This window comes from Argiope bruennichi, chromosome X2, assembly GCF_947563725.1.
Source record: "Argiope bruennichi chromosome X2, qqArgBrue1.1, whole genome shotgun sequence".
Taxonomy (NCBI): Eukaryota; Metazoa; Arthropoda; class Arachnida; order Araneae; family Araneidae; genus Argiope; species Argiope bruennichi.
The window spans coordinates 95,389,452-95,403,052 of record NC_079163.1 but is presented as its reverse complement, the minus strand read 5'-3'; the positions used below and the strand labels follow the sequence as shown (position 1 = coordinate 95,403,052).

At 28.4% G+C, this 13,601-nt stretch overlaps 1 protein-coding gene across 12 annotated transcripts in view; it reads left to right on the top strand.

Annotated features, from left to right (window-relative positions):
• LOC129960732 (branched-chain-amino-acid aminotransferase, cytosolic-like) overlaps nt 1-12,864 on the top strand; it is a 35,966-nt gene extending 23,102 nt beyond the window's left edge. For all 12 annotated transcript variants that reach the window (XM_056074337.1, XM_056074341.1, XM_056074335.1 and 9 more), the window contains 5 exons: nt 1,542-1,684; nt 3,691-3,776; nt 4,711-4,779; nt 10,525-10,671; nt 12,608-12,864. In XM_056074337.1, the coding sequence (XP_055930312.1) occupies nt 1,542-1,684; nt 3,691-3,776; nt 4,711-4,779; nt 10,525-10,671; nt 12,608-12,655 (493 nt within the window). In that variant the 3' untranslated portion in view covers nt 12,656-12,864. The remainder of the gene's footprint in view (nt 1-1,541; nt 1,685-3,690; nt 3,777-4,710; nt 4,780-10,524; nt 10,672-12,607) is intronic.
• Nucleotides 12,865-13,601: the final 737 nt, after the last annotated feature.

Genomic DNA, 13,601 nt, shown 5'->3' with positions numbered 1-13,601 from the left:
GACTAATATTTATGATTTCTACTAGTCAGGAGTGTAAATTTGTGATAAGATTTCTACAGTAGCACATTCATGTGAGTTTATATGTATAATAATATTTACCAAAAGGGATAAAAAAAAATTGCAATTAACTTAGAATTAGTGCTTTTTTCGTATAAGTTCTGCTTTTTTGAGAACTTTTGCACTAATGGGATGCAAAATAGAATAAACATTTTGCAGATTAATAAAGGATATCTTTTCTAAATTAAAAAAAACTATGGGAAATTACTCATTGTCTTGTACAGATTAGATCTCCATGTTATTAATAATTATATTTCAGTGACCTCTGGATTTTAATGTCCCATATAATCCATTAAAAAACTTCTAGTAACTGTGTTAATTCTACAACTGTCATTCATGTTAGTCTGTATGTATAATTATATTTCTAAGAAAGAAAGAAATTTTTAATATTAATTTAAAAGTGCTGCTTTTTTTTGTACATTATTTCTGTCTTTTTATGCAAACTTTTGCACTAATGAGATGACAAATAGAATAAACATTTTACAAATTGAAAAAAAAAAAAAAAAAAAACTGTTTATAGTTTTATACAGATTTCTATGTCATGCTATTTATAATTATATTTTTGAGACCAGTGGATTTCAACCTACTATAAAATCCATTTAAAAACTACCACAAGTAACCTTTCATTTATGCATCAGAAGTCTCATGGGGTGTGATTGCGCTTTTAGTATTTAAAGTATCCATGTGTTGCATTCTCACTTGCTTGTAAGAGGTTATTTGGAAGATTAATACTTTTTTTAATAGCAGATGCTATTGAGCGTTTTCAGTTTTTGTGAGAAGATAAAAAAAATTTATTGCAATACAAACTGTGCAAAATAACTTTTGAATTTACAAAGGGTTCACTTATTTTTTTCTCAATTTTGTATCAGAGTGTAAAAAGGTAGCACTTTCTTCAAAAAAGAATTGACATAAAAGAACAAAGTAATTTAATGAAACATTCTGTATTTATGTCATAGCAAAAAATAAAATTTCTAGCTTGAATTAGGTTCATAAGAATGATATGAGTTTTTCTGATTTCTTTTTCAAAATATAGATTAGATTTCCTTTATTATGAATAGTACAACAAAACTTTGTTTCAAAACAGGTTATATATATCTACTTATGTATATCAAAAAATTAAATTTCTCTAAATGATTTGTTTTATGTAGTTAAGTAGTTAATCAAACTTCTGTGTCATGTTTGTAAAATATTTTGTTGTATATTATTCTGTATGTATAAATTCTGTTGTCTAATTGTTCTTCAGGACATAATCGTAAATATTAGCTTAAATTGATGTAAATTGTAACTAAATGCAGCTTTCTGAAGATAATATTTTGAAGTTGAGTTTTTAATGTTTTGGTGATTTTATTACAACCAATAGCAGTTTTTTAAAATTGCTATCGGTTTAAAGATGTATTTTAATACTTTTGTAAAAATGTATGCTGTACTTACAACATAAAATTTAAGTTGTATCATGATTTAATCAGGATTTTTATTATTTTCAGTAACTATGCACCTACCATTTATATCCAAAAGATAGCAGAAAAGCAAAATTTACAGCAAGTACTTTGGTTGTACGGGGAAAATCATCAGTTAACTGAAGTTGGTACCATGAACATATTTGTTTTCTTGGTTAATGCAGCTGGGGGTAGGATTTTTTTTTTTTTTAATTTAGCAGCTAAGCAGTTTGTTTATTTTTCTTTTTCCCCCAAGATTACTTGATAGATAAAAATTTTTTAAGTAAACATAAAATGTTTCATTGTTTTTCTCTGTAATTCTTGTTGACATTTTCCTCTTTATTCACTGCATTGTAATTTTTTTTTCCTGTTTCTTTACATAAATTTCAATATCGTTTAGTATAATATGTTTCATATGATTTTGTATTTAAAATAAAATTTGTTGCAATTAGTTCAAATTGTGGAGAAATAGGTTTGTAAGATGATTCAATTGAAGAATTTGTATTCTTGAACTATTCATTTCTGTCAAACAAATTCATCTGCTTTTCTAAAGCAAAGTTGTAGATGTCATGTTCTCAGAAAAGCCATAAATCTGTCTAGACATTCAGACATTCTATAAAAAATATTGCAACATTCTCTAAATTCTTATCTTTTTTTTTACCTCTGTAGGCAGTTCATGAAATTTGTAAGATGCTAATAAAATAGCTTGCAATTATATAACTTCAAGTTTTGTCCTTTTTTCATAATTATTCTTTTTGTTAAGAATCTTACAAATTATTCTAATTATCTTCTTTAATTTTGTTTATTTATCTTCTAAGAAACACGAAATGGTTTGTCAGAATCAAGGAAAACTCTGTAAAATAATTAGAGAATATCCTGTATGTGTACTAGGATTACTGAAGAAGTGAATTTATTGGAATTTTAAAACACTTTTTTCTTAAACATCAGCAATGCTATGAAATTAATATTGATGTTTTAATTTAAAAGACTGTAAAAATCTGCTTCCCTCAAAACAGTTAAAAATATTTTTTTCAAAAAAAGTTTCAGGTGTTTTAGTTTATTGTAATTCATGTTGTTGTAGATTTGGAAGTCTCATTTCTTTTTGAACATGTAGCAATATCATGCTTTTAATTTTAAATAATTTTGGTAGAAGAGATTGTTATTCATCTTGTGGGTATTGAATTTCAGCACACAATCTTCAATTTATTCTCACCACTATATTCTATAGGTATGCATTTGTTTGGGCAAGCCTCATTTCTCTGAAGTTGCAGTCTGATTCTCTCAAGTCTGTAATCCAACAGATATCAGATCAGAAGACTGCCTAATTAATAAAATTTCATTTAAAAAAGCATTTTAATTCCATAGTCTAGATTTATTGCATGAATTATTAAATAAACCCCATTTTACCGAAACGTGTACTATATATTCAGTATTATAATTCTAAATAATTTTGTTTACATTGTATCTAGTTTATCGAAATCTATTTGCATTGATTTTTTTACCCTTTAATGTTTCTCCCTTCTAAAAAGCTAAGGGGGGGCTTCTTCTAAGGGGAGCTGGATTAATGCAGTGTCAAATTCCTAAGGGTTTATTGTATTTGAAACATCCTGAGAAAACTTGAGTATAAACAATTGTTATGTTTAAAATGTCTTTCATTATGATAATGAAGTAAAATTCTGTATAATTCTGAATTCACAACATTGACTTTAGAAATAAACCCTACAATATTTTGTGTGCAGCCCTGAATGCAAATTACTATGGTTTATTTAGATTTTAGAGGAAATTACAAGAATGAATTATTGATATTAAAATTCCTTTCATTTGCATCGAATTTTTGATTAATTACCAACTATGGGGTCTCATTTTTAAAAACTCTAGATAAATATTCTTTTTTTAATTTGTGTGAAATGGAATCTGCCTCCCCTCCCTAAAGAAAAAACAATTACAGAAATTTTATTTTATAAATTTCCAAACCTGTATTTTCTGTTCTTGTGTCTGTTTTCATCTAATCAAAACTTTGACCTTATCTGATTGTTAAGTTAATTCTGCTTTGTTAGCAGATTTGTATACTCATTTATATTATTTGAAAAAATGTTAATGCTACTGAAAAGCTTCTCCTATCAGATTGTTTTTGTTTTGTTTGTTTGTTTGTTAAATTTTACATTTTTTATATTTGAATTTTTTTTAAAAAAAATAGAAGTGGAGCTTGTCACACCTCCTTTAGATGGAACAATACTTCCAGGAGTTACTCGTCAAAGTCTATTGGATTTAGGTCGTGAATGGGTAATTGTGATTTATATCTTATACAGTTAGATCATATTATTATTTCATTTGTTTTTTAACTCATCATGTTTTATGTTTATTTTTTATGGACACTTTATGATATTCAGCAAAAAAAAATATTATAGTTTAAATAATATAACTAATATTAATATATAAATTACTTTTGAAATCGCAGTCTAGTTTTAATCATTTTTTTAAATGCATTCAGCAAAAGAATAACGAATCTGACAGTAAATCAAAACAGATTCAATAATGTTGTTATATTGCATCATTTTGGAAAATTGCTTGGCTTAAGTCCTTGGTTTGCTTGCATATTTTTATGCAAGCAGATAGCAGCATGCCACTAAATCTTCGTTTTAATTTATATTTGATATAACATTAATACTTAATAGTTGATTTTTAAAACTTTTATTCCTTCCTTTGAAAATTATTTTCATAAATGATAACTAAATTTTCTATTTTAATAAAATTGGTCCGGCATTTCTTTAGATTATTTAATTCTGAAATATACTAAAAGAGAAGGATATTTTACACCAGAGATCATTTATTTATTTTTAGAGACTGCCTTATTATTCTTGTGAATTATATAATTCTCTGTATAATAATAATTTATCATTTGTGAAGAGTGTTGTGATTAAGATCTTCCTCCATTCTAGGGTTGTTGTTTTTTAAATACAAATTAAATTCTAGTTCAAGTTATTTGTGTGATTCATTGTTGCTTTTCACATTTTTATCTTAACTTCAGAATGCCTATTGTGTGGAGGCATTGCTTTTTTAAAGCTGAAATAGAAAGGGAAACAATGAGGTTTGGTAGTTTCAAAATGCAATTTTGCAATGGTGATTATCCCTGCTTGTAGAGGAATTTCTTTATATATATATATAATATAATAGTTCACTTTTATCTAATGTTTAATTTTCTGTTTTCTCTTTTCAGAATGAATTTAAAGTCTCAGAAAGGCTTATTACTATGAAGGAAGTTATTCAAGCTAAAACTGAAGGGAGAGTTAGTATTTTCTTTATTCCTTAGTGCGAATATGTTCTATTTTTAGTACAGTGTTGACTAAGTAATTGCAGATTTCTCTTGAATGGGAATAATTGCTTCAGATATCTTAATATGTTCAATGAATCAAATCCATACTTTTGTTTTACACTGTAAAACAATAGTATAAGCAATAGCTGTTGTTGTTTTGCACATGTCTATGATATTTATGTTGGTTTTAGCTGTGTATGCTCATGCTGAGCAAGCATATGTTAGGACAGGTTGTATAAACAAGCATCTTATTTTCCTTAGACATTTCTAAATTCTGAGCGATTAGGGGGTATAATTTATGAGTGTTATCATAGAATTTTTTTAAAAATAATTAAGTTGGAGATTCCATATTAAGGTTTTGTCTAATATTACATTGAGGTATTTAGCTTCCTGCGATCATGGGATTTCAACTTTATATATTTTAATCAAGTTTTGGGTAGTTTTCTTTAAAAAAAAAAAAAAAAAAAAAAAAACTGCTGCTGTTTTTGGGGCATTTATTGCGATTTTCCACTTTGAGAACCAGCATTCTAGTTCTTGGATGTGTTTGTTTAACCCTTTAAATGACCATTTTTTTCTAGTCATATTATGTTAAAATATTTTTAGGCTTAAAATTAGAATAAGAAAAGGGATTTCATTTAGCTTATTAGATAAATTTAATTTGATTAACTAATTAATTTGGTTAATTAATAATTATGTGACAAACCAAGACACATCATTTTGTGTGAGATAAAGAACTGAAGCATCTAAGTTTCTGTCTTTCTAAAAAAAATTTTCAGAATTTATGCCAACCTACATAATTTCATACTTAAACTTCATAGATAAATTTGGTGGGAAGCATACTTCCCATGGCCGTAGAAAGGGTTAATGCATGAATGATGAATTTTATGTTTCTGTTTCTGTGCCCTCTGCAGAAATACAAAATTAGGTGTTAAATTTCTGAGGTATATCATTAATAAATACTGAGTACAAGGTGGAGGGGACAGTTTAGCCCTTATGGTAGCACCTGCTTTTATGGAGCAAAGTTTGAAGAATGTGGCATTAAAGCATATTGTGAAATTGGGAGAGTGTTATAAGAGATTAATTTAAAAATGAGTCCTTCCAGCCACACTCTATCAAATGCTTTTTGAATTTCGAGGAAAACCGCCCCACTGTTTTCTCTATGAAGCCTGAGGTGACATATTCAACTGCTCTAAGGAGTTTGGGTGGTAGACCATTTGGATTTAAACTAAATTGCATGGGGATTAAAATATTATTATTGTACAGAGGGTTATTAAGTTTTTGTAAGATAAAGTGTTCAGTTATTTTGCTGAAATTTGGAAGGAGTGATATTGGTTTGTAGCTGGTGGGATCAATAGGACCTTTTCCAGGCATTAAAATAGGAATCCCAACAGTTTTTCAAGTTGAGGGAAGTGTTTAAATTTAAAAAGAGTGTGATTATTAAGTAAAATTTGAATTTGGTAGTGAGTGGGAGATTTGAAATAATTTTATTAGATAAACCGTCTATTCCTGGGGCCTTTTTTACATTTATTTTTTTGAGTACTGGATGAATTCCATTTGGGTTGGTGGCTCTATTCCAGAGTTGATCATGGTATTTAGAAATTTTTCTAGAGTGTTGTTTACTTTGTTTTCTGTGTCAGTGTTATGCATGTTATTTAAGGTGAATTCATGCTCCAAGCTATCAGCTAAAGTTTCGGCTTTATCAGTTTTGGAAATGGCAGTACTGGCCTGGCCTTTAAGGGTGGAAATTTTTTTTTGTGTTTTCCTCCTGTGTTTTGCTGTGTTTTCCAAAGTGAACTATTATTGGGTTAAAGTGCTAATAGTTTATTTTTCCAGTCCTCTTGCACAGTCGTTTTCTGTTCCCCCCGCTATCATTATTTAATCTGTTTAGTTCTTTTTTTATCAGTTGGGTCTCTAGTTTTTAGCCATTTATGATGCACGCTATTTTTCTATTTAATAATATTTTTAGTTCGTTGTTTACATATTGGGTGAAGGGGTCTATTTCTTTGAAGCTTGTGTGAAAAGTTGTGGTGATTGAATTTGTAAAATTTGTAACTAGAGTGCCTAGGTCATCTGTTGAATTAACATTAATATGTAGGTCAGTGTTGTAGAACATGTTTGTCTTAAATTTAGCCCAGTTTTTTTTTTTTTTTTTTCTTCTAAATTTATTGTTGTGTTTGGTAGTTTTAAAGGTAAAATGAAAATTTGATTAAAACTGATTGGTGATCTGAGCTTAGTTCTGGGACAGAGGATATGTCATATAGGTGTAGAAAATTTTTATTGCTATGTCTATGAAGGATGAAGTGTTGTTTCCGTAGCGGGTGGGGGTGGGGTGAAGATTTCTAGTCCGCGGAGTTCGCAAATGAATTTAAAATATTGCCTCTAGTAGTGTTTTTGTTTGAGCCCCAACCTATGTGGGAAGTATTAAAATCGCCTCCCAGAATGCATTAGTGTGTTCAGGTCCGAAGTGAGCTGGTTTGTGTTAAATGTGTGTGTGTGTGTGGGGGGGGGGGATTAAATTGACGAAATTACTATTGGGTCCGAATTAAGAATGTTTAATCTGATATTTGTTGATTCAATATGCGTGACTGGGAGAGAGGGAATTTGGTTTTGAGGAAGTGAATTTTTAATTACTATGGTCTTCCGCCGCTTGGTTTATGCATGTCTTCATTGGCCTATAGTTTAAGTACGAATTATAGTTGGCTGTTTTAATTGCTTGGGGATGTATCAGATGGGTTTCTTGCAGTAAAATAATATCGGGGTTGGGCTTTTTGTAAAGTCACGGAACTCCCGATTATCCGAGGTTTAATGCCGCTGACATTCCAAAATACAATTTAGACTAGATGGAGAACTAATTATTTATTGTAGTTATTGCTGCTTCAAGAACAGTTTCAACTATTTGCTCAGAACTATTGATTTTAACATTTTATACAAAGTTGGGCTTGTAATCTCAGGTTAATCAGTGCTTGAAGTAACTCAAATCAGTTCGTTAAAATTTAAATTTTCTTGGCCGATGTTTGTTTTGGTGAGGAGTGGCGCCATCTGTTGGAGGAGAGTTGACTGACTTTGGAGCTGCGTTTTCGAAGTGGGCGTGGCTTTTGAGGAGTGACGAATCGCGTAGCGCTCTGAGGAGCAAGGGGCGGGACTTTCACTCTCCTCAATCATTTAGTTCTCTAGGTAAGAAAATTCATGGACTGAAAAAAAGTTTCATAGATTTTTGAATAGTTTAATGATATTTTTTCATTCAAAGAAATTGTTTGAAAGTTCATTCCGAAACTGATATTTTTAATTTGCCGATTTAGTAATTTTTTTAGAGCACGCGTTAGAAATAATAAAATAAAAAAGTAGGATTTGGATCAGGAAATAAGAGAATTTTAGAATGAAGTAATATTAAATATTAGGAAATTAATTAGGATTTAAATAAAGAGATATCATTTCATATATAACGTTATTACATTCACTTCTCTGATTTTCTAACTCATTATTCTTTTCTTTTTCATCTCAAATATAAATGTTGTATTCTTTTCATTTCTGCACAATAACGGTTGACAAAGGACAAGATTTTATATCAAATGATTCGAGTTCTTCTCTGTCTTGTATAGAGAAGTTAACTATCAGTTGATAGAATGGTGGAGTAAGATTGTTATATGGAACAGATAGATTCCCTGTCTTTTCATGAGAATGTCGCAATGAAGCTCACATTTAGAACTTAATAAATTGGCTTTACAGGTAATTAAACTGAAACAGTTCTGTAAAACTGTCTAAATAATCGACTTCAAGATTTTGATGTGGAAGCGGTGGCCTTGTGGTAAGGTCTCGGCTTCGGAGCTGTAAGTTTTCTAGGTTCGAGACACTAATCCACCGAAAAGCCGTCGTATAAGCGGGTCTGGTGCACGTTAAATTCATCGGAATCAAATGTTCTCCCGCTAGTGTGGTGCGGATGTTTGCTGAGGAGGGTAATAGCTCAGATGTCGCCCTCGTCATCTAACTGCGGTTCAAAAATTACGGATTACAAAATAGTGCTTTAAAATAGGATGTTAATTTAACTAAACAATGGATTGTTTTTCAATGTGAGTTGAAAAACATTGTGGTGCAAGCCAAGCAAAGTGAACCTGCTTAAACAGTATTTTAAACTTATTATCAACTGAAGGTTATAATATTAGTTTTGTGGGATTATAGAGGAATTGTTATTTTAAAATTTTATGGTCAACCAGATGATCAATTCAGTTTTGGACATTCAGTAACTAACTAAACTAAACTGAACAAAGCAATTTAAGGAAAGATTCAGGCATTAGCAAATTGAAGAAATATTTTGTTTTGCCGTGAAAATGAGAGTGTACATACATCTTTGATCACTCAGCAAAAAAATATAGGAACTTGATTGGGATATGTCGCCATATCCACCATATAGTTTTGATCTTCCTCCATCAGATTGTCATTTTTTTAACTCATTACAGAATGTTTTAAATGATAAAAATTGCAATATTGATGACAGTGATGTAAAATCACACTATGTTAAGTGCTTTACAAATAAAATCCCAAAGTATTTTGAATGTAAAATTATGATGGTATATGAAGGATGGCAAAGATTTAAAGGTTTATAAGGGAAAATGTCTAAATATTGCAGAATAAAGTTATTTAGTACCAAGAAAACATTGTCTTCTATTTTCTCTAAAAGATCTGCAATTACTTAATGGCCAAACCAATAGAACTTAAGGTCAGGCATTGTGAAAAAAGCCTTATTTTGTACTAAATCAATTTAAAGTCAGTCTTGTATATGCTTGGACTAACTTTTATGATTGTATTTCAAAGATTTTTTATTTATTTTTAGATTTTTAGGTTTGTATTTCAAGTATTTTTTATTTATTTTTAGATTTTTAAGTTTGTATTTCAAAATAGTTGCATTCGAGAAAGAATTTGTGAAGAGATTTTCTACCTATTTGGCATACTCCTATAATTTCAGGTCCATTGTTTTGGTTTTTATTGTGCAGCCCAATTTTCCTTTTGAGACAGTTTCAGATTCAAACTATTCTGAGTCCAAATCTAATTTTTCTGGAAAATCATAGGAGAAGATATTGACATGAAGCAAACCTTTTCTTTTTCATCTTAGTGTCAATCTAAAAGCAGTGAAAAAAACTGATAATAATACAAAATATAAAATAAGATTTCAATATAGATTATACAAATTTTAATTAAATATTACAGATCTAACCATATTTAGCATCATTTTGTGCTCTTAATTCTAGGTATTCATAAAATGTTCTCCTAGAAAATTATTTTATGATCAGTTCTTATTCCAAGTTTTTCTCTTAATTACTTATATTACTAAAGTTACTTTAAAAAATTAATATCTAACCTTACTTAAAAACAATAATGAAGTTGGAATTTGGCAATGGAATCAAATTTTGTCAGACTAACCATTCTTTTGAATGCTGTTTACCATAATTATGCTATAATAATTCTAACGACTGAATCCGTATCACAAAAACACTACTTTTGGGCTTTATTATAATAAGTTGTATCTGTGGAAATATTTTCCACCTATGAAGTTTATTGACTATATTTAATGTACTTCTAAAACTAAGAGCATCTGAATTTTATATTTTAATATCATTTGGTTGCAGATTGTGACTTGAAACGCCAAATTTTGCATTGAATTATTTACATATTTCCTTATATTTTAAAATCAAAATATGGTTGAATATTTGTTAATTTTTTTAGTTATTGGAAATATTTGGATCTGGAACTGCCTGTATTGTGTGTCCAGTAGGCACAATCTCATATATGGGTGAAACTATTACCATTCCTACATTAGAATCAAAGAAAGGGCTTTATCGACGTTTCTTAAGTACACTTTTAAATATTCAGGTAAGTTTGATGTTTTTAAATGTTGTTTGTTTTTCTTATTCTTTTTAGGAGCACTACTCTTGCAAACCTGTGATTACTGTGTTCTCTTACTGATCCTAAAATCCTTATCTGTTCATATTTTATGAAATTTTCTATTTTTGCTAAACTAGATTATTTTGTCTAAATGATTCTTTGCTGTTTTTCATTTCATTTTTTTTTTTTTTTTTAAATTCCTCATTGTGTGTTTACTTTTTTTCATTGATTCAACTTTTGCATTCCTTTATATTTATATTTAGAATCCTTTATATTCTATATTTAGAGTGTATGTGAAGTAATTTAATTTTCGAGGATAACTCAGAGAATATTGATTGCTTTAGAGTAGTCTAAAAATTTTGCCATTTTTCTCATGCATTTTAGTTTTTTTTTTTTTTTAAAGAAATATCCCATCTTCTGTATTTTCATGAGCAAAATAAAATTCTATGCTTCTTTGTTTTTTCCATCATTACAGATTTAAATTTATTTGTTATTGATGAGTAAATAAAAATATGTAAAAATAGTCTCAACTACAGATATACATTTAATATTTGATTAATGATGGATTATCTGTTTTTGTCAAATTCAGTCTAGACAAGCTATAACCTAATGCTGTTCAAACAATTCCCGAAAAGAGTGGTGCTGGAGTTTTTATTAAAATTATGATTAGATCCAAAAGCAAAATTTTATGATGCTTGAATGCATCCTTGCGCTCATTACGGACATTCTAATTGAAAGGATTTCTTATCTTCTTTATTAAAGTTCAAAGATTTACTCTTATCTTGGAAAAAATAAGTGATAATAAATTATATGGAAATAAAACATTTAACACAACAAATAATCATATGACATGATAATATAGCATATGCACCTAAATATTTTATTTTTCAATAAATCTAGATTAAAAAGTATCAAAATGATAACAAGTCTATTTAAAAATCAATGAAAAAATGGGGGAAGTGATAGAAATATTGTTTACTGCATTGTGCTTGGGAAAACGGTAATTAAAAAAAATAACAATATTTGAAAAGTAATAATGAAATCTGACAATGGATAGCACTAGCAGTAATCCTTGAGAGATGTATGGAAATGCAAAACATGAATCGTTATTCTTTATTTTTTGTTGTTCTTTGCATTTTTTGCTATTCAGAAATATTTTGTTCCTTGGAGTAGTAAAATATAAAATGTTTTTGAACTGTCACCCCTGAATCACATTATTGTGTTAACAAAATGAAGTTTTCATTAGAAATTCAGTTTGACAAAAGGACCAAAAAAAAAATCATACCAAATACTTAGATTATGAAAATACTGTAAAGCGTTTTCAGAATTATATTTGATTTAAAAAATTTCTGTAAGTTTAACGATTAACAATTTGATTTCTAGTTGCGAGTTTACCATATTTTAATGTTTCTAGTTCTTCTTCTGTCTTGTCATATTTCATCAATCGGAATTTAAGTTTTAAAGATATTAAGAGGCAAAGTAAAATTAAAAACAGATTCTCATTTTTTAAAAACTATATGTTTGACTAAATAGAATGCCTCTTAGTTTATTGTTTTATTAAATAATAAAGTGTTTATGTACATTTTTTTCGTCTCTGGATTAATTTTTTTGTACATTTTTATTCAGTCAAAAGTGTTGATTATTTTATATTTTTAAATTGAATTTTTTACATAAATTAGCCAAAGTAATTCATGTTTCTGAATGTTTTACATTTTTTCAAAAGGTTTGTGTATGTCAAAATTTGAATAATATTCAATAAACCAGTAAGATCAAATAAAATTCTAACATTTACAAAGTGAATGTAAGCATTTTTCATTACTCAAATTGTACTAAAAATTTTATGTTTCACTTTTTATTAATTTTATTTTCTATTAAAAAAATAATCTATAAAACTTTCTACCAAACATTGTAATTTATCTTTTAGTATGGAAAAGTGCCTTCAAAATGGGCAGTTTCTGTTGATGAACCATGAAAGTAATGACCTAGTTTATAAATGGTGGGAGTAAACAATCCAGTTGACGAACAAGACAGAAAAGATCTTCAGTATTCTGAATTTCTGCCAAACATCCAGAGTCACATTCTCCAGTGCCATTATAAATTCTTTTTAATGTTGTTCAGAGTTTATTTTTGTATAAGACATGATTTTAATATTTGTTGTAAATATTAAATTGTTTCTTGTTACCTTGTTTCATTTAGAATTTTTTTTTTTTTTTTTTTTTTGCAAATTTAATTTATAGAATAATTTTTAAAGATAAATTTTAAATGCAGAACTTCCATATATGTATTTTCTTTTTAACTATTTCATTTTTACTGACCCAATATCAAAATGAAAATTATTTTATAGTGCCCCAAAAGTACTATTTGTTGCATCATGGGTAGGGATAGAAACATGTTTCTATCCCTACCCCATTAATTCCTCATCCTCATATGAGCTTCATAACTGTAATGTTGTTGACATGTCTGTCTCTATCACTGTTTTTATTCAAAGATAATGCATAAGTTGAAAATTAAGCTTTGTGCATTATTGTAAAACTATGCTCTTTTATTTATCAGTTGTATTTTTTTTTTTTTTACAAAGTAAGATAGAAGCTATCAGTCTTAAGTTTTGAGGTCTAAAGTTATCAGGATAGTTATGAAGTGATAGATTAATTTTTTACAAAAAAAAGTTATGTAAATTAACTGGTAAATTGAAGAAAATGTTTATAACGAATATGAAATAGGTTGATTATATAATATGGCTTAATTATTCCACACATTTTAAATTTAAAAAAAAAAGAAATTTTGATTTTTCTTACAAATTTTTGCTGATCCATTTTTTTAACCCATTCGAGACATTCTTTGCACACACGGTGTGCAGTCTATCATTGCAATGCAGTATTTCCATAAAAACGTGCTGCCACGAATGGGTTAAATTATTT